Source organism: Pristis pectinata, chromosome 25, assembly GCF_009764475.1.
Source record: "Pristis pectinata isolate sPriPec2 chromosome 25, sPriPec2.1.pri, whole genome shotgun sequence".
In the NCBI taxonomy this organism is placed as follows: domain Eukaryota; kingdom Metazoa; phylum Chordata; class Chondrichthyes; order Rhinopristiformes; family Pristidae; genus Pristis; species Pristis pectinata.
The window spans coordinates 21,488,231-21,510,601 of record NC_067429.1 but is presented as its reverse complement, the minus strand read 5'-3'; the positions used below and the strand labels follow the sequence as shown (position 1 = coordinate 21,510,601).

The 22,371-nt window shown below is 37.5% G+C and overlaps 1 protein-coding gene across 3 annotated transcripts in view; it reads right to left on the bottom strand.

Annotated features, from left to right (window-relative positions):
• Positions 1 to 22,371, bottom strand: part of spop (speckle type BTB/POZ protein) — an 89,877-nt gene that overhangs the window by 9,272 nt on the left and 58,234 nt on the right. For all 3 annotated transcript variants that reach the window (XM_052038558.1, XM_052038559.1, XM_052038560.1), the window contains exons 5-9: positions 21,959 to 22,086; positions 10,082 to 10,259; positions 8,130 to 8,185; positions 7,249 to 7,371; positions 1,314 to 1,456 (exon numbers count right to left, since the gene is read on the bottom strand). In XM_052038558.1, the coding sequence (XP_051894518.1) occupies positions 1,314 to 1,456; positions 7,249 to 7,371; positions 8,130 to 8,185; positions 10,082 to 10,259; positions 21,959 to 22,086 (628 nt within the window). The remainder of the gene's footprint in view (positions 1 to 1,313; positions 1,457 to 7,248; positions 7,372 to 8,129; positions 8,186 to 10,081; positions 10,260 to 21,958; positions 22,087 to 22,371) is intronic.

The window sequence follows — 22,371 nt, the reverse complement described above, 5'->3', positions numbered from 1 at the left end:
CTAAAACAGGTCATTCGTAGTGCACGTCCAAAACTCCACTGTGCATCTTAATTTCCACCACTAAATTGAAAGAGCATCTATGTGGAATGCTTTCCTTTAAATAAAAGGTTTTCAACCCATGTCACTCTCAAGCAGTTAACTAATAGTGGTATATTTAAAAAAAACTCTCCAGAGTTTACCAGCTTCTTTTGTAAACCATCCAGTCAGTCAAAGACATTTCTCAGGATGTGGTAAACTGGAATTGAAATTTTAGTGGAATTACCAATCCTGAAATTGCAACTGAGACCAGTTAATGAAGGTTATAGTGCAAAACATTGTATTGAATTTGATCTAAGCAAACAGCAGATACATCATTCAATATGCTTGTTGAGCATCCATTTAAGCTACATGTTCTGGAGAAGAGGAAATAAATATATCTAAAGGGTTTTATAGGAAGTATTTACTACAAATTTATAATTCAGTTTACTTTGCATCAAATCTTTATGATCAAAGTTCGACATTTAGAATTGCAAAGCCAGCTGCCATGATTAAAAAGCTTTCAGAATAAAAAACTGGTGTTTTTAAATCTGCATTTTGTAATGTATAACCCTTCTTGGCTGTCAAATTTTGCAATAAAAATTTTCACTTTATGCCAACCCAAAAATGTATTGATACATTTTAGATACTGCAGCTTTCTCCCCTGTACTTACACATTTAAAAGTCACTCTAATAAAACAAGAGATTGGGGAGCTACCTACTTTATATACCTGGTGCTCCAATATAATTGCATTCCCATTTATGCACAAAATTGAAACTCAAGTATCTTACAAGCCACATGAGGCTTAAGACTTTCAACTCAAATCTTAAAAATCACAACTAAGATTCAAATTAGAAAATTTTCTAATAAACTGGAAAAGAATCAAAAACAGGAAAACATACAAAGTTAGTTGCGATAGGACAGTGAGAGTTAATGTACATTTTATAGGTATTTTGGGATCATGAAGATAGAAGGGTGGCAAAGGAGAACAAAGCTCTTCTATTTTGGAGATTCAGCATCAAGTATTCTTGTGCAGGATAAAGCTCTATCTTAAGCTTTATTTCAGAACAGTATCCCAAGCTGAAATACCAGATTTCATAGCAATTACAAGAAGACTTTCAAATAGTGAGCAGCTTGGTACCATTTGCCTCTAGGATTAATTCCATTTAAATCTCAAGAACATCAGATTAAAGTTGAACCAAGTTGCAGAGATACAAAGACAAAGTACTGATTCACTGGCAACCAACATGTACAATCTGATTATAGCTTTGTCATGGCATTGAACTTCAGTACTCACTAGTTTATGAAGTCTACTGCTTGAGTTTTGAGTTGATCTGCACTGTGTAGATCTGCCAGGATTAAAATTTCCGCCGCATTTTCCACAGACAAATTGCTGCAAAGAGCATCCTCACACATTACCTTCAAGCGTTCCAGAGCATACTGAAACAATAAAAGTTTGGATCATTAAAAAATACAGATAATAGGCAAATATTACATACCCAAGGTTCAATTATCGTCATTGAAACTAATTAAAATAATACTGTCTTTTCAAAAATGCAGTTATATTTGTGGGGAGGAAAGAACGCATTCACTCATGTCCATTTTTAACTCACAAACTGCATTTTTAGAAAAATCGCAGTAAATTTCTGACACAAGAGCCCATTCAGCCAGATGTCTGTGTTGATGGGGAAAGAGCTACCCAACTGAATCTGACCTTCCAGTGCTGAATCTCTGCGAGTCATGGCTCTTCATGCACATATAACAGGCATTTTTTTAAATGTAGAAAGGGTTTCTGCCTCTACAACTCTTTCAAGCAAGAACTTGCTGATGCCTACCACATGCTGGGTGAAAAAATGCTCTTTAATCCTGCTACTAATTACTTTAAATTCATGCACTTCTGACCACACCACTTTCCCCTCCACCACCTTCAGATTTTGACCACTTATCTAAGGGAAATATGCCCTTCCTATTTACTCCATTTGAGCCTCTTAAATTTAATTCTTCAATTGAGTATCCTCTCAACCAAAGAAAACACATCCAGCTCATTTAATCTTTTGTCTTGGCAAAAGTATTCCAAATCTGGCAGCATCCCTGTAAATCTCCTCTGCACTTTTCTCTAGTGCTAACACATACTTCCTGTAATGTTATGACCAAACTGTACGATATACTCAGGCCACAGCTGTATACAATTCTAGCAATAGCATCCCAGTTCTTAGAGTATATGCCTTGGCTAATAGGGGAAAGTACCCAACCTTTTCAAAAATCTACCCACTCTGCTATCTTAAATTTAATTGTTTAATTTCTGTACAGTATCATGCATGTATTCAAACCGGCATCTGCATCTTAGGACCTGGTGTTAAAAGATAAATACAATATCCAAATGCTTTGATGACTATTCAACTGCAAAATAGCTAACAACGGCCTCCAAAATGATGGGCAGAGAACCAATATAAATTAACAAAAGCAAACATTTATGAAATCAGCATTTCACAAAGAAATCTAATTATGAAGCACTAATAATATTTGAAAAATGCAATTAGACTTCATATCAGCTAATAACTCCAGTATACGTGCAATCACTCCGCATCATTTATAAAGTGCAATTTGAAGTGAATGGTCATCAATCAGCTGATGGCCGTGCATATTCTCCATGACAAGTCTGAGCCGAGTAATATTTTTTGTTAGATTGGTGACTAGCTATTTCTAAGGGACCTTGTACTTGTGCTGGTATTTTTCCAATGGGTCTTGTTATAGAATATCAGTGGGATGATGGTGACAAGTCAGTTCTATTATGGCTTCCTAGATTAACATTAAGGTGGGTTGTTGAGTGTTTTGTGAATTCTAAATCTGGGTTCACACAAACTAATTCCATTGTTTGGACAGAAGAGACCCAAGGCCACACAAGTTCAGTAACAACAATCAAGGTCAATTCCAGCACTCCCAAAAACTCTCAGTATTAAGCTTATGGGATGTGGGCAGCGGCCTTTACATGGGTATCCCCTGAACATACTGAAGCTTGAATATTGAATTGACTATTTCAAAGCCTTCAGTCTTAAGAACCTTGCCTCCTGCCTGGTTGCAAGGTTGCGGATTATACTGTTTTGCATCTTCATCTTTTCTCACTCCACAGGATTCCAAAGTAGGTGTTGAAAGTCAGGAAACAATAAAGGGTCATGCTAAGATCCTTGGGATGAATATAGTTCTGCTATCTGTAGAAGCCAATCTTGAGGTTTTGTTGGTTGTTCAATGGTTAAATAGAATGTTGAGACACTCAATGTGCTGATAGTGCAATATATTCTTAAAGTATTCTCAGACTATCAACTGATCCCAGATTACAAATGGTAGCAGCCAATTCCATTAATGGAAAATCAAATTCACCTCTGCATGTCATTATGGGTTCTAAAACCAGACTGTGGACTGCATCATAAACTTAAAATAGAAGCTTGCCAGCACTTTCATAAACACTACCAGGTAAAACCCAAGTTATAAGCTGGCTTCATAATTTGGCTTCAAAACACAGACACCTCACTTTAACAATTTCTTTGGCAGTCCCTCAGGATCAAGGATGAATTGTTTCCACTCAGGTTCTATGGCTTGAGGGGTAAATGTGGGAACTGCAAACTCTGCCACAAACAGGACAAGAAACACCCAAAAGGGCGAGTAGGGATAAAGTTAATGAAAGATACCAATGGGTTACCAAATTGGAAAAAGCTACAGTAAAAACAAAATGTACACACAATTTCCAGTATTCATTACAACAGACTAGGAACAATTGTAACTCTTCACTCTCAGTTAGTTCCTGAAAATTTCATATTGATCTTTGTACCGTCACTGTCAAAAACAGGCTTCTTGGTTCAGCTAAGGCACTGCACAAAAATTATTTAAACTGGATTAACTATTACTGTAACATTATTCGAAGATTTCTGAATACATACAAAAATGTTCTTATCATCTGTACTTACCTTCTTATTTCTGTTTTCTCCTCCTTCTCAATCAATACAACTTGTATTTCTAATAATTAACATTCCCCCACCAACAAGTAACATGAACATTTTACGTAATATAAACATTCAAGTGTCAAGACCAGAAGAGGGCAATGTGCAGTTTAATTAGTATCTTCCACAATGTAACCACAATATCCAAATTTACCCGACAGCCATAGTTAAACTCTGTTAGTATCTATGGTGATTATTGTCCATACAACAAATTAAAATTAAGATCACAAATCGTGAATCCAACATGTGGGTTTTATTTGAATTCCAAAGAGTTTCACATGATCTTGGATTCCTTAAAACTGTATCACTGAAGTGACTTGCATTATTTCACTAGATGTGATCAATAAAAACATCCATATTTTAATTGGATCTACTTTTGATTGAAGTTGCATATCTTAGTAGTAATACTAGGGCATACCATTAACATCAAGCTCAACAAAAATGGCTAAAGTAATTTTAAACTTAAAATGAAACTAATTCGCAATAATGCAATATATTTTGTTTCCATCAGAAGTCTCTTCATCTACCCATTGCCAAATTTCAGGTAAATAATATGCACTAGTCTATTAATTTTATTAAGAACTGTGGAGTACTTGTACAGTTATGGTCACCCTGTTTTAGGAAAGACGTGGTTAAACTGGAAAAGTGCAGAAAAGATTTACTAGGATGTTGCCAGGACTAAAGGGCCTGAGTGATAGGGAGAGGTTGGCCAGGCTAGGTCTTTATTCCTTGGAACAGAGGAGAATGAGGGGTGACCTAATAGAAATGTTTAAAATTATGAGAGGCATAGATAAGGTGGACAGTAACAGTCTTTTCCCCAGGGTAGGGGAGTTCAAAACTAGGAGGGCATAGATTTAAGGTGAGGGGAAAGATTTAAAAGGGACCTGAGGGGCAACTTTTTCCACACAGAGGGTGGTGAGTATATGGAACAAGCTGCCAAAGGAAGTGGTTGAGGCAGGTACAATAGTATCATTTAAGAAGCACTTGGATAGGTACATGGAGGGGCAGGGCTTAGAGGGATATGGGCTGAATGAAGGAAATTGGGACTAGCTGGGTGGGCACCGTGGTTGGCATGGACTTGTTGGGCTGAAGAGCTGGTATCCATGTGGTATTGCTCTGACTCTATAACTGCTCAACTTTAAAATAAAAAAGCTACAATACAGAAACAGAACATTGTCTCTACCAGTAAGCACCTTCCTTTATTCTCTTTGCAAGCAAAGCCTTTATCATATTTACTTCTACTTCCATTTCTTTATCTATCTAATTTAATCATTAGTACTGACATTCTCCCATCCCCCAAATTACTCACCACAAATACAAGCTAACACCCTTAAATCTGCACTGTTGTCAACGACCTACCTCCAGTCTATTTGTTAAAATGCCTCCTCTTTCCACAAATGTCCATTCTATCATGTTTCCCTAAGATTTGCTCCAGTGATCCCATTTTTCTAGTCCCTCCTTATATTTATTTCCTATCTGTCCAGTAGCATAAAACCCAAAAACTGACTGGATTAACTGTGCCTTCCTTTATAAGGACAAATACCCTGGTCTCCAGCAGGCAGCCACATACAAGATGGCCATAAGATTCTTATTTTCAGGGCCCCTGGAATTTTGTCCCTCTGGATGCTTGGATGTATTCTGTTAGGCCTTGATGCTTTTTATTTTTTATGTATACTAACATCTTTTTAACAGAAAACATTTTCTAACTGCTCATCCCTGTTCAATCCTTTGGCTTTCTGATATCCTGTTTACTGAAGACTGATGCAAGTAGTTAATCTTCAAAGTACTTGTCAATTATTTTCTATTACTAACATTTAAAATTGCTATAAAGCTTTACGTTATTAGTTTAATCACAGACAATAGCCATAAATAAAAGTAAGGATGACCTTAAACTGAACCATGGAATAGTGAATCCTTTTATGAACTGCACTTTTGCCTTACAATGGCATACTGCAATCAGCCATTGAATGCTCAATTACTAAAGCAAAGCTGAGAAAACAGCAGTGCTGAATTACACAAGTAATTGAGCACTTAAAATCAGCTGTTGTGCATAACAGATGAATTCTAGTCATGTCCAAAAATACCACAGAGAGTTAAGGACCAATCCCCATTTCTGACTGAATCTTCATTTCAGATACTGATAAAAATGATGGATAACAAAGTTATCTTCCTTTATAATATCAAAAAGAAAACTAAGCCCAAGAATGAAAATCTACCTGACCAACATGGTCCCATGAAAAAAGCTAGAAGGTATAGGATTTAATCCAGGTGAAACACAACACTACCACAATGCTGATGGACAAAAATATCTCAGAGCAAGTTAATAAGGAAATAATTAGCCTTGGGGAAAAGGTCATGCAGAAGCAGAAGCAAAAACCAAAGGCTTTAAAAGGTTTTTTTTGAAGGAAACAAGGAAGTCAAAGCAGGTACTCTGTTCCATAGCAAGGGAACCAGATGATCGAGAAAGCAGACACAAATAGCAAATGAAAGAAATGCATTCCTCAAGTTTGACAACTGAGGAACGTGTGCATGGTTTCAGAATTGAAAAGATTAAAGTAGTAAAAAAAAGGGGGGGGGGGGTGGTGGTGAGGGGTTTACTGGTGACAGCAAACATAAAAGTCTACTCTCCAGGACAACAAAAAAGGCTAAGAGATTGCTGAAGACCAGGGTGACAATGATACTTCAGATGAGGACCTGCCTCTTGCTATTTGGATGACTTACAAATAATCTATGTGGAACCCGGCAGGTAAGGGAAGCCTTAAAGTTCAAACGGTGTGAAATATGAGAAATTGAAGGTCATATATCATACTATTTAAATGTACTTTAATCAGGTTTTACACGTCGAGTTATTGCAACTATTAAGCAAATCATTCAGTAATATAATACTGGGTGAGGTACAAATCATGGAAATGGTGTGAACAAATAATTCTACTAGTATTGTAACTGGAATACTGAGAATCATGAACTGACACTAAAGTGTAAGCTGCTCCAGCAGATGCTGGACACACACCAAACAAGTTTTTGCTGGATTTGAAAACTCTGGAGCTCCAATTCCATGTCTGGTAATGTGATTAACAACTCCAAATCCATCTCCAATGATAAATAAAGTTAGAACTATAAACTCTACATTTGTTTGGGGACTAGTGGCATGTAACTAGCCCAACTTCAACAACATTTAAAACCATTTTGTTCACTTGTACAAGCCAGCTATTTACTCTTCCCATTCTCCTGTCTCACCTTATCAGCAGCTGCAAGCAAATCATCTGCCATTTTGTCAAGATTTGGCGCCTTCCCCGTATAAATAAAGCACATCATCTCCTTAAATACTTCAGGCTCCACGTCATTAATTTCCACTCGGTTCTATAACAAAATTAGTGGAAAAGAGGAATTTTGAATTAAATCCATCGTCAACTGCCCAGTGTCCACATTTCATGCAAAAGAAATAAAAAAATTAAATACTGTATCAACTCAGATTTTATAATTACACAATTGCAGCTTTTATATGACAATTACTGTACAAAAATATTTTGCTGTTCCATAACTTTTCCTAATTGCACTTTATTACACCAACACATGAAAATATGCTGGATAAAATATTTTTTTCCACATAAAAAACTGGTAAGGCCAATAAGTGTTACTAATTCCTCTCAACCTAACTCTGCATTCCAGAAGTTCTTAAAGGGATAGAAGGAGAAATACTTTGAATGCGTTCTTGTATAATCTTGGATACATGAGGATATTCAGCAAACTAGTTCCACTGTATATATCCTGGGTCTTTATAGCTTTGGATCATGTATAGGCTGATCTGATGTATCCAGATAAATCAAAGGAGTCACTCTATGGCAAAATTGTCTCTGTCACTGATGTTACTAGAGAAGCTCGGAGAGAAGACCTCTCAAATTAATCAAATCATCCTTGGGTGGGCAATCTGACATTTTCACTGGTGTCATACTTAAAAAAGGGAAACTTGGAGAGGTATTTGGAGCATTCCATCTAGATTTTCTTTCCATTGAGGTGGGGGGGGGTGGGGGGCACACAATTCATATAAAAATATTGAGTAGGTCAGAGACAAAGTACTGCCCATATTATTTCTGATTATGCATCATGTTATGCATTACCTTTTTGCTTTCTTCCATTTCATGTTCAAACATAGCACTGAAGACCGGGGAACGAGCTAAAAATAAAGAGAATTTTGCTTAAATTCTATTTAGGCTTTCATGTTCCAATTAACTACCCTAGATTTGTTCCATTAAATGTTACATTAATAAGTTAAACAATGAATGAAAGTAACAGGCAAAACACATCACTATGTAAACAAATTCATACATGCTTGTTCTGTGCAAATTTTAATTTCAGAAAACTGAAAACAGACTCAAACTGCCACCTGATATTAAATAATTCAGAATATATGCATTTCAATACAATTTTTTTAAAATCATACAGTCAATGATCAAATCATAGTGCAGCGCTGGGTCAAATTGTTAGCTTTTAGCATTAGCTCAGTCTGAAGGAAGAGTAACAGGTAAAAATCAGAGCACAGCTTTTAAGAGACTCAAGTCTTTGGCTTTCAAGGATTATAATGGATGAAAAACTTCAACCTACAAATGAAGTCACTTTGGTCGGAAATAACCAGAGCAAATTTGTTGTAATGATGTGTACCAATAACTTATCACATACACAAAAATATTTCATTTATTCACTGGTCAATTCTAGAGTAAAGGAAAAAATCCAAGTAATTTACGTAAAAAGCGTCAGTGTCTGTGCCTAACTGCAAATTCATCCATTACCAGTTTTCTCACAAAAACAGTGTGGAAATTAATGTTTTCTGGATACTAAAGTCCCCAATCAGGCTGGTAGATTTGTTACTAGATATATTAGTGCTTCCTACTGACTCCAATTCATTGAAAACTAGAATCACGCAGCTTTAAATTGCTTTTTCTTCTTCTACAGTGCAGAACGACAATCAACCTACCCAGCGTTTAAATTACTAATAAGCCAAGCACCCAGCAATAAAAAAAACACACCGAGGAACCTAGTTTAAAAAAGTGAGATTTTCTCCACAGTAGCCAAAAAAAAGGGAGAAAAAACCTGAAGGAATCTTTCAATGTATGTGTCTAAGAAAAATTTCATATAAACCAAATATCCAAAAGATGTAAAATATGCAACTTGAAAAAGAGGTGGAATAGAACACAACTGTAACTTTCCTCTTTTGCTGCCTGCATTATAAGCAACAACATTACATCCCCAATTTGTGAGAATAAGGCTAGTGGGTACATCTTATTGCATGTTCTCAACTGTTCCACTTATAACAGCCTGCAAAACCACTTCAGACGGTTTACAGACTTCAGGTATATTTCCACTTCTAACAATTCTTTCATTTGCAAGAGCAAGTTTCATGGTCAAGTTGAGGTGCTGCTTATTACCACCACCATAATCCAACACGAATGAAAATCTGTTTAAAACTCAAAAACAATACCAGCCAGAGAAATAAATTAAGCTCCATCAAATTACTACATCCAGAGGCTGAGACTCATCAAAACCATCTAGAAAACAATAAGCGTAGCTTCATTTACATGCATAAAAGATTTAATGTTCCTTGATTTACGCAATGTTATTCTAAATATTATCAAGTACCTCTCCTGCAATAAAGAAAATATTTGGCAACAACAGACTGAATATGACATTTACTCACGAGTTAAGACCCCTCAACTCATTTGTAACTTTAGCACTTCATTACAGTTTCTGGATCCCAGCTCATCAAGTATGAAACTCCAATAAATGGTAACGTTACTCCAAAAAGGAGATGTGACAAACTGCCACACCTGAAATAGTAACTCATCTTGTCCGATATTGACCAATGCTCTGAAAATGATGACACGGAGCTTCTTTTATTTTTGACTTCTTTTTTTGCTTTACCTAGTGGAAAACCATGAGAATGGTTGCAGACAGAAACATATTCTACGTTGGTAGATTCTGTCTTTTAAAAAAAAATCAATGTTAACATGAAACCATACAATCTTGAGATGCACACGTAGGATAATATTGATGCAGGCGTAAGAATGTTCCAAACCTGCGAGAATTGCTTTATGTGCTTGAAATTCTTGGCCTGCTACACAAAGGCAACAGTCTGTAAACCTAGAGTTTTCCCATAATCCTCCAAGCTCGTCTGCTAACCGACATTCAGGAACTTTCACCATATTCATGGTGTTCTGGCCTGAGATATTCACCGAATCCTGGACCACACTAACCTAGAGTGCAAAAGAAACACATAATAGTTTAACACCATTATTGCACTTAATTCCTAATGTTCCAATCAGCATTATTTAAAATAAATGCAACATCACCAATATTAAAATAATGCCACTTGGAAATCCAGGCTTAAAGTCTTTTTGTGCATAAACTTTGTACAAAACTATTGTAGTCAGGTTGCATAAGCATAATACAGGTTAAAAGGTCACAGGGAAAATCATTACAGTGCATTTTCTACTTTGATAATCTATTGATTTGTTGAAATGCCACTTTCCTTATAAAATTAAATGTCAATAAATGAGTATGCCTCAAAGCACAACAAACAGTCTAAAACGTATTCAACTTTGGAAGGAAGTGAAACAACAATTTGTGAATTAAAATAACTGTATAATTTTTCAAAGTCAGTTCCAATTAACATCTTTGTAGTAGCTTTTATTGCCTTTACTAAAATATTTGTCTCTTTCACAATTGTCTACAGCAGTTTCTGGCAGATTTCCTAATGCTTAATACAAGTTTAAACATCCGGTGAATAAGTAATGGCAACTTTAACAGAACAATGAACACAAAATATACAAAATAAACAAAATAACTTGGGAATACAGAGCAATGAATTTTATTCTGGCCTTCCTCACCTACTAATGGGAATTGCATGATATACACTAATATACACCAATATATGCTGCTACAAAACAACAAATTTCACAACATACAAGTCAGTGATAATAAACCTAATTCTGATCTTTAGATTCTATACACATTTATTTGCCAATCCATAAGACTTAAAGTATCGAGTTCCAAATATGTTAAGCAATCCAACTGTATAAAAATAAATTTTTGCCTTAATGACACCCATGAACACTTAGACACATACATTATAAAATGTTAATCACATTGTTTAATGAATATATAAAGCTTAATTCAACAGAGCCCTTGAGAGATATAAATTTTACATTGTAAACTAATATTGTTGAAAACTCAGTGGGCAAATAACCAACAATGAATTTGAAGTCACAAGCCAAGTTGCAGAATTTAGAAAAGCATGGCCACAGTAATACAGTGAAACTTATTCCACTTCAATATAACCATAGTGCTGGACTTTTGTTTCTTTGAATGCGGAAGAATATAGTCTTGGTTACATCCCCAAATCTAGTTCAATCTGATCCCACACAGAAGTGTGAATGTTATAACTTACTCTTAAAAATGAATGGAGATTATTTTGTTGCTTTATAACTGGCTTACAAAAACAAAAATAAAATAAATGCAAGAATGAACCCGTATCAGTATTAACAGGTCACTAGATTGTGAAAGAGGCTATTTTGAAGAATATTAATTATTGAGAACTTCAGTGACCATTTATACATTTATAACTGCCATGTCAAAAGTGGTTAATCATGATAAGTTCAAGTGATCAACGAGAAAGCAGGTAAAAATATTGAAATATGGATTTCATTGCACATTTTTTCTAACAAAGTTCAAAACTCATTATTCACCTGGGCCTGTGCTTTTGTTCACCTAATATCAGCAGTTTTTATATGCATACCCACAGGTGGCAATAATGAGTAAAGATTTCCATTGAGTGACATATACTGTAAAATGCTAATATAAGAATTTAACTAAGTTGCCAACATCTCTTCCCAATCCACATTGTCAAGTCATCTGCCAACCATCCAGATCGCTCAACTAAACATTCCAAAGCCTGAAACTAATTCTGTATATCTAAGAACTCGAATTCAAAAATGCAATTCATCTGACTAAATCAAAAACATTGTTCACACACACATGGGATTGCTGAAGCAATATTTTACAAAGCCAAGTTTTAAACTGAGTAGCTCGTCACCATTTTTCCCCCAAGTACCGATGAAACAATGCCCACTATTTAAAACAAAATCCTGATCAGGATCAGCTGTCTTCATATCTGCCTTACATTTTTATCAACCACATTTGGAGTACACTCAAGGAAATCAGGAGGGGAAAAAAAAAGGACATGAAAGAGATTCTAAAAGTATAAGAGTAGAATAGGTCCCCATAAGGATCAGTATGGTCATCTACATGTGAAGCCACAGGAGATGGGCAAGGTCTTAAATGAATACCCATCTGTATTTAATGTGGAGAAGCTCATGGAAGCTAGGGAATTCAGGGAAGAGAACAGTGATCTCCTAAAACATATCGCTATTACAAAAGAGGTGTTGTTGACAGTCTCTAGGTGCATAAATCTCCGAAGCCTAACCAAGTGTACCCTAGGACATTGTGGGAAGCATGGAAAGAAATTGCTGGGGCCCCAGCTGAGATTTTTTGTACCTTCCTTAGTCACGGGAGAGGTACCAGAAGATTGGAAGATGGCTAATATTGTGCATTTAAGAGGGGCTGTAAGGACAAGCCAGGGAACTACAGGCCAGTGAGACTAACATCAGTGGTGGACAATTTACTGGAGAGGATTCTGAGAAACAGGATCTATCTTCATTTGGAAAGGCAAGGACTGATTATGGATAGTCAGTATGGCTGTATGTATGGGAAATAGTTTCTCACAAATTTAACCAAGTTTGTTAAAGAGGTAAACAAAAGAAATGATGAGGGCAGGGCGATAGATTTTGTCTATGTGGACTTTAGCAAGGCTTTTGACAAGGTCCCACATGGTAGACTTGTTCGGAAGATCACAGAGTCAGAGTTATACAGCACAGAAACAAGCCTTCCCTACCCTGGGAAAAAGACTGACCATTCGCCTTATCCATGCCCTCCATGAAAATGTCCCAGCCTATCCAGCCTCTCCTTATAACTCAAGCCCTCCAGTCAAGGCAACATCTTTGTGAATCTTTCCTGCACCCTTTCCAGCCTAATGACATCCATTCTAGAGCAGGGCAACAAGAACTACGCACAATATTCCAAGTGTGGTCTCAGTTGTAACACGGTATCCCAAATCTTGTATTCATTTTCCTGCCCGAAGGCGGCAAGCATGCCAAACACCTTCACTGCCCTGTCAATCTGCATCTCCACTCTCAAGGAACAATGTACCTGTGCTTCTAGGTCTCTCTGTTCTACAACATTCTCCAGAGCCCTATCATTTACTGTGCAAGTCCTGCCCTGGTTTAACTTACCAAAGTGCAATACCTGGCACTTGTCAGAGTTATATTTCATGTGCTACTCTTTGATCTGCAAACTTACTAACCATATTCTCATCCAAATTTTTAATATAGATGACAAATAATCCCTGCTGGTCACAGGCCTCCAATCTGAAAAACAACCCTCCACCACCACCCTCTGACACCTTCCACCAAGCCAATTATATAGCCAATTGGCTAGTTCACCCTGCATCCCATGTGATCTAATCTTCAAGACTAACCTACCATGCGGGACCTTGTCAAAAGACTTGCAAAAGTCCATGTAGACAACATCCACCAGCCTGTCCTCGTCAATCCTCTTGGTCACCTCTTCAAAAAGCTATCACATTTGTGAGAGACAATTTCACATGCACAAATCTATGCTTTCCCTAATCAGTTCTTACCATTCCAAATGCTGGTAGATCCTGCCCCTCAGCATCCCAAGTAACTTTCCCACCATTGATATGAGGCTCACCGGCCTATGGTTCCCTGCTTGTCCTTGCAGCCCTTTTTAAATAAGGGCACATTTGCCACTTTCCAGTCTTGAGGTACCTCGCCCATGGCTAATGATGCAAATAGTTCTGCCAGACCCCTGCAATTTCTTTCCTAGCTTTCCATACTGTCCTAGGATGCACTTGGTCAAGCTCCATTTATCCATCTTAATATGCTGGAGAGGGTGCAGGAAAGATTCACAAGGATGGTGCTGGGACTGGAGGGCTTGAGTTAGGTGGTTTCCGGACCCTATGGCTCGTTCCTTTGAACTATTAAAAGATTTGTATCTCAGCTTCTTGATGCTCCTTTACAACAGCCCACAAATGCTTTGGTCCAGTCAAGGCAGTATAATAAATGACCTGTTCATCGCACTTTCCTGTAACACTTTTTGAAAGGACAGTCTTAATTTGATTTTGATAATTGGCATTAATGACTTGACTAGCCTCTAGGAATAGTGATATTTGAAAAATGGCTACTAATAGATATGTCATAACCATCATTTCCATTAAACATTTTCTGAAGGTCTCAAAACTCATTCAAGCTTTCCATACAGATTTTCAAAGGCCTCAGTTACACAAGTACTACTTCTAATACATGATACAATATACAGCAAGGATTAAAAAGAAATCCAGTTTTGTCTGACTTGCAATCAGATGATCCTTTTGGGAATAATACTTGGGTCACTGCCCTTTTGAAACATATCATGCCATTGACAATGGCATAATCCTCCACTTTGCATAATCACAAGATTAATGATACAGACTTAAAAATCATCAATTGGCTAAACTCCTAAAATGGACTGCATTAAATCTTTCGACAACTGGACTAAAAGCAAAGTAACATTGTTTGAAATGAATTGTCAGTCAAGGAGACCAGGCTCCCCCATCCCCATTATCACTCCTCCTGGTGTCGACCAAAGATAGGTAGAGGGAGGAACTAGACTCAAGTCACTCATTCATCAGCATGACAATTGAAAAAGAACCACCATACCCCTGTAGGTCACAATAATGACAATGACATACCCATTTATTATGTCACGAAATTGCTGGCCTTTCTGGCAGACCAATTCTGTCATTACTGCCAATTGTTGTAGTCAAGTCGTTTTTAGGCTGTTCTTTAAAAAAGCTCAAAAGTAATACGGTTGAAAGATCATCCATAATATCACTTTAAGACCGGACCAGAATAACAGCAGCCTGTTTAAAACCTTAGTAATGCCATCATCAATGTTTTCAAATGATAATTGCCCAAAATCTGTCCAAAATAAAATTCTCCTACTCATCTAATTACGAAATAATCTGAATCGAATGTTCCATTGAGTTCAGTTCGCAAAAGCTTTAGATCTGATGTGTTAAAGCACAAGATTGACTAAATTCTGGTTTATATACCACACCAGTGCAATAATCCTCCCTCATGCTATAATGCATTTTATTCCTGAAACATTCCTAAATCTTCTACAAAGCTGTTTACATCTTATACATCAGAAATCTCTCTAATTTTCTGGCCCTGATGGGTTTTGCATCCTCAGTAATATCTGACTGAGAGGAAAAGATACCTTATCCTCATTTCCAGCTCATCCTCTACATGCAAAAACAAACTGCTGGAGGAACTCAGCTGGTCAAGCAGCATCTGTGGAGGCAAAGGCGTTGAGACCCTGCATCAGGACTGGTCATTTTAAACACCTTCTGTTCAGCCTGAACACAATTGTATGCACCCAGCTGAGATAAGTGGTAGTATTAATCTATGGGATCATTGATTACATAATATTTATGGAATGGTCTGGTGCCGACATGCCAATGAGTTGATAGGTATGTGGCATTAATATGAAACAGTATGTTCCCTCACAGGAATACAATGTTTTTACCCCCTCTGTTGAAGGCATTGACTCCTTGCTGTTGTAGTTTTACAGGCATTAGTTCCTCTATAGCACCTGAATTCCCATGGCCCTAGCAGTCAATTTTCATGAGGACATCTAATTAAGTGCTAAAAAACTATTTAACTACAAGGATCATCAAAATTAAACATACTGCTCTCATCCAACATATACATTGATACAACTAATTACCTATTGCAACACCAGAAGCCATTGTCCCATTGGGTCCGTAATGATGATCAGCAGAGCAACTCCATCAGTCCGATTTCCCCCACTCCTCGTTTTCCTGCAGCCATGCAACTCTCTCTCTTATGCTCATCAACTCCTCTTTGATTCTCTAGCCACTTGCCTGCACTAAGTGGTAAATTTACAGTAGCCAATTAACCTACAGTACAACTTCGGGATGGGGAGGAAACTGGAGTAGTGGAAATGCAGGTGGTCACATGGAGAATGTGCAACCCCCACACAGACAGTACCAGAAACCCAGGTTCCTGAAGCTGCAAAGCAGCAGTAACTGCTGCACCACCATACAACCCTCCAGGCCTTCACATAATATCAAGCAAAATGTCAGCTTTCGTCCCCCAAACTAGGGTTTCAAAGCAGAACTGTCACAATCCAAAAAGCAGTTATTAGCCAGGCACCTGGGGTTGTCTATGTGTCTTGCAGCTGAAAAAACAGCTTACAATAAGGTACTTAGCATAATTAAACACAACTAATCATGCAACTGGCAGCAAAAAAATAGGTGAAATAAAGGATCTGAAAGAAATATGTAAAAAAATATGTAGAAGCAGACTGAAGTTTCATACCAAAGTTGTTTGGATGTAACATTCAGAATCAGGTTTATTATTATTGACATGTCGTGAAATTTGTTGTATTGTGACAGCAGTACAGTACAGGACAAAGACCTAAAAATTACTACAAATTACAAAAAATAAATAAATAGTGCAAAAGAGGAATAATGAGGTAGTGTTCATGGACCATTCAGAAATCTGATGGCAGAGGGGAAGAAGCTGTTCCTGAAACATTGAGTGTGGGTCTTCAGGCTCCAGTACCTCCTCCCCAGTGGTAGTAATGTGAAGAGGACATTCTAGCAGGAGTCTGCTCTAACATGTTAACTCTATGCAAGAGGTATCTATTGAGTATAAATAGTGAAGAATTTTAACAACTGACAGTTGCAAGCTCCAATCAATACTCCAGGAGGCTAAATTTAACTGTGGTTCTTTAAATTTACAAAAAGAGATCATGAGGGTTTTAGAGAACTTTTCACTAGTTCTATGCCAGAAGACTGCTGCAGACAACAGTGCATGGTTAGAACCATGTAAAAGATGAGCAATTTCAACAATAAATCACCTGCAACTTCACAAGGAAGAGCATAATATACTTAACCGTTAATGCCAATGGTCACATTACGATCAAGTTATGGTTAATGAAGCAGTTCAAGTTTAAACAAATCTTTTAAATAGCATAACAGGTTTCTGAAACAGTTACTTATATAATTGATGCCTCCTTATTGCCACATCACATCTCAAAGCTATTTCTTTCTTTTACTCATCTGTGCTCAGATTGAGAGATGAAACAGTTGATGCTAGAATGGCAGATGTTCTGAACTGCTGGATATTACCACACAAATACATCTGAATGCACTTTTTTAAAAATATGTTATACAGTAGCACAATAGACTTTTCAGTGAACCAGGTGGGTTCAAAGGGAGTGTCGGAACAGGGCCCTGGGATTATACTCGGATTAATTCTGAAAGATCAAAGGACAAAGAGACGAAAGAACTACCAAACTCATGGTCATACCACAGTTATCATCAAGATTGGGCAAAGTGACTAGCAGAGCACTGACCACTTGGTCAAACCACAGAACAGTACACCACAGGAACAGGCCCTTTGGCCCACAATGCAACCATGCTAATCTAACTAATCTCATCTGCCTGCACAAGGTCAGTATCCCTCTACACCCATGACAATTGGTTTTAAATATATTATTGGACTGCATTTCAGGTTTTTTTTAATTTACTGATCTGTCAACAATTTCACCAAATATTTAACATGATCATTTTAATTGTTTAAATCACATTTTCAGAACTGCTCATTTTTGCAATTATTTGCAATACAAGCCAAACAGGGTGATGTTGCATTCCAGTTCACGAATCAAAAGGAAAAACTGAGTCAGAACCATCAATTGAAAAAAGGATTAAAATGGCCTGTATCAGTGATCCTGAATAAACCTGTGCATCAACCCAATTCATTACACTTATTGATCACTGTTTATTCACAAGTGACCCAACAAAGGCATGTAAGCATCAAACTCAATAGTCCCCTTTTTCAAGACATTTTTGGTTAAGAATAATCAAGTATTCAACCCTTGAGTGAGAATGCAAAAAGACAGGCAGGTGAGCAGAGGGGGTGGGGTGGCTCTGTTGGTAAAAAAAAAATGAAATCAAATCCTTATCCAGAAGTGAAACTGGATCAAAAGATGTAGAATCCTTGTGGGTAGAGTTAAGAAACTGCAAGGATAAAAAGACCCTGATGGGAGTTACATAGAGACCTCCAAATAGTAGCCAGGATGTGGGGTACAAATTAAAAAAGGAGATAGAAAAGACATGTAAGAAAGGCAATGTTATAGTGGTCATAGGGGACTTCAATGTGTAGGTACATTGGGAAAAATCAGGTTAGCACGGGATCCCAAGAGAAGGAATTTGTAGAATGCCTACAGCTTTTTAGAGCTGCTTGTGGTTGAGCCCACTAGGGAAAAGGCAATTCCAGATTTGGTGTTGTGCAATGAACCAGATTTGATTAGGGAGCTTAAGGTAAAGGAACCCTTAGGATGCAATAATCATAATATGATAGAATTCACCCTGCACTTTGAGAGGGAGAAGCTAAAATTGGATGGATCAGTATTACAGTTGAGTAAAGGTAACTGCAGAGGCACGAGAGAGGATCTGGCCAGAGTTGATTGGAAGGGGACCCTAGCAGGGATGACGGCAGAGCAGCAATGGCAGGAGTTTCTGGGAGTAATTCGGAAGATGTAGGATCAGTTCATCCCAAAGAATTGGAGCATTCTAAAGGGAGGGTGAGGCAACTGTGGCTGACAAGGGAAGTCAAATACAGCATAAAAGCAAAAGAGAGGGCATACAATATTCCAAAAATTAGTGGAAAGCTGGAGGATTAGGACACTTTTAAAAGCAAACACAAGGCAACTAAAAAAGCAATGAGGGGAGAAAAGATGAAATCTGAAGGTAAGCTAGCTAATAATATAAAAGAGGATACTAAAAGATTTTTCAGATATATAAAGAGTAAAAGAGAGGCAAGAATGGACATCAGACAGCTGGAAAATGATGCTGGAGAAGTAGTAATGGGGAATAAAGAAATGGCAGATGAATTGAATTAGTATTTTGCGTCAATCTTCACTGTGGAAGACACCAGCAACATGCCAGAGATTTAAGAGAATTGGGGACAGAAGTGAGTATAGTCACTACTACAAGGGAGAACGTGCTTGGGAAGCTGAAAAGTCTGAAGATGGATAAGTCACCTGGACTGGATGGACTACACCCCAGGATTCTGAAAGAGGTAGCTGAAGAGATTGTGGAGGCATTAATAGTGACCTTTCAAGAATCATTAGAGTCAGGAAAGGTTCCAGAGGACTGGAAAATCACAAATGTCACTCCATTCTAAGAAGGGAGGGAGGCAAAAGACAGGAAATTTCAAGCTGGTTAGCCTTACTTCAGTGGTTGGTAAGATTTTAAAGTCCATTATTAAGGATAAGGTTTTGGGGTACTTGGAAGCACATGATAAAATAGGTCAAAGTCAGCATGGTTTCCCTTCAGGGGAGATCTTACCTGATAAAACTGTTGGAATTATTTGAAGTAGTAACAAGCAGAATAGACAAAGAAGAGTCAGTGGATGTTGTTTACTTGGATCTTAAGAAGGTTTTTGACAAGGTGCCGCACATGAGGCTGCTAATCCAAGTAGGAGCCTGTGATATTACAGGAAAGGTACCAGCATGGATAGAAAATTGGCTGACTGGCAGAAGGCAAAGAGGGAATAAAGGGGGCCTTTTCTGGTTGGCTGCCGGTGACTAGTGGTGTTCCGCAGGGGTCCACTACTTTTCATGATACATGTTAATGATCTGGATGATGGAATTGATGGCAATGTGGCCAAGTTTGCAGATGATACAAGGATAGGTAAGATGAGCAGATAGTGTTGAGGAAGCAGGGAGTCTGGTCATGCACTTTGGTAGAAGGAATAAAGGCAGAGACTATTTTCTAAATGGGGAGAGAATTCAGAAATCGGAGGTGCAAAGGGACTTGGGAGTCCTAGTGCAGGATTCCCTAAAGATTAACTTTCAGGTTGAGTCAGTAGTAAGGAAGGCAAATGCAATGTAATGTTAGCATTAATTTCGAGAGGACTAGAATATAAAATCAAGGATGTAATGCTGAGGCTTTATAAGGTGTTGGTCAGACCCCATTTGGATTATTGAAAGCAGTTTTGGGCCCCACATCTAAGGAAGGATGTGCTGGCGTTGGAGAGGGTCCAGAGGAGGTTTATGAGAATGATCCCAGGGATGAAAGAGGAGTGCTTGATGGCTCTGGGCCTGTACTCGCTGGAGTTTAGAAAGATGAAAGGGGATCTCATTGAAACCTACCGAATATTGAAAGGCCTGGATAGAGTGGATGTGGAGACTCTAGGAAGAGGGCACAGCCTCAGAATAAAAGGGCATCCCTTTAGAACAGAGATGAGGAGGAATTTCTTTAGCCACAGGGTGGCGAATCTGTGGAATTCATTGCCAGAGGCGGCTGTAGAGGCCAAGTCATTAGGTAGATTTAAAGCACAGGTTGATAGGTTCTTGATTAGTAAGGGCATCAAATGTTATGGGGGAAAAGGCAGGAGAATCGGGTGAGGGAAAAAAAATCAGCCATGATCGAATGACAGAGCAGACTCGATAGGCCGAATGGCCTAATTCTGCTCCTATGTCTTACGGTCTAATGCACAACCCAATTATTTTGTCAGCCACTGAACCCAGGAAAAGTTTAGCAGCCTATCAATGATATTAATACTTATAACAATACAAGTTTGTTTTATCATACCTTAACAGCATCAGGCTAAAGGTACCTAAATTTTAGAATGCAACAGAAAGCCGACACGTGACAAACACAAATGCAGATTAAAAGATAAAACTCAGTAGTTCCTGTGAAATCTTTGAGCTCCACCAGTTGTAAAATTTAACGCTGGTTAAAAATCAAGGGTTAATTGCAACAGCTACAGATGCACCTGTTAGCTAACCAGAAAGCAATTAATATATAAAGAACAAAAATAATCTCAATTTAATTGTGCAAATCAATAAAAAGTCAGCATATCTAGCTGGTAATTGGGCTCGGTAGTTTAGATTTATATAGACCAGCATCTTAATATTGTTTTAAGTTTGTGCTACAATTCCAAATTAGATTACTTAACATAGCACTGTGTGGAAATCATGAGATTGTTATTCTTCTGCAATGAAGTCAAGAGTTTCTGAAATACTGAATCCAGAGTCCAGATGCAGTATAAATTCAGGTTTACAATATTCCGTAACATAATTACAGGAGTTTAATATTGTAATTTAATTTTAGCCAAACAGATTTTCTCCAAACTGCATGAGGTAACCTTATGATTTACAACATCTACACTTTGCTAATTGATGATAATGCAGCTCAAAACTATTGAATGTTCTGCAGTGTACACTATTTAGTTAGGTCCATCCAAGGCACATGGTTGCTTTATTCAGCGTAATACATGAGGATTTTGTTTTGGAGAAATTACTGAAATTTTGATCAATTTTCCATGACTGATCATTTTGTAACAATATACTGAAGAGACAGGTGTATGTTCTGTATAGAATTTAACCGAACAACTTTTTAGCAGCTCAAACTGTCTGAAAAAAGTCATGGGCTCCAATGCAGCATGGTTCCAACAATCATAGACTGATTTCAACCAGATGAATGAGAACAGTGCAATTGTTAACATATAAACAAGGAGTAATCAGATAGTAGTTGAAAATATTTAAGATATTTACCATTATTATGCACAGTAATTCACAGAATACTTTGTAATTCTCAAAGTACATTGTCTGGAGACCAGTACCACATTCACCCTTCAGTACCAACACTTTGTTATCAGCCTATTACTTTGTGGGACAAATTTCTGCTAGTTACAGAAAAGATAGCATGATAAGGCATTTCTGCATCTTAAGAACTTACTTCACAGAACAATGTGAGCTTGTCATCAGGAAGGAGTCCATTAGCCTCATCCAAAAGGAAATCTCTTCGAATAAATTTCTTAAAACCCCAGTCTTTTCCTTGCACAAATCGATATGCCCTTTGGCTTTCTGCAAAACAAAATTGGATCCATTCTACTTAGGCCAAAGTGTAGCATTGTAAGGTTACAACCGTAGATAGAGATAGTGAACTTTCTACTATTCACATCAACTTGCATTTCAACAGAATAGTTTTAGCTATCCATATAAATATCCTGTATATGGATTTTAGCTGATGACTAGATGGATAGACTCCAAAGACATCAATGAATTACACTTAAGCCGACAAAACTTAAATGTTTTAACATTAAAGATTTAATTCTAATGTCTTGGGCATCAGTAAACCTAACTATGCAA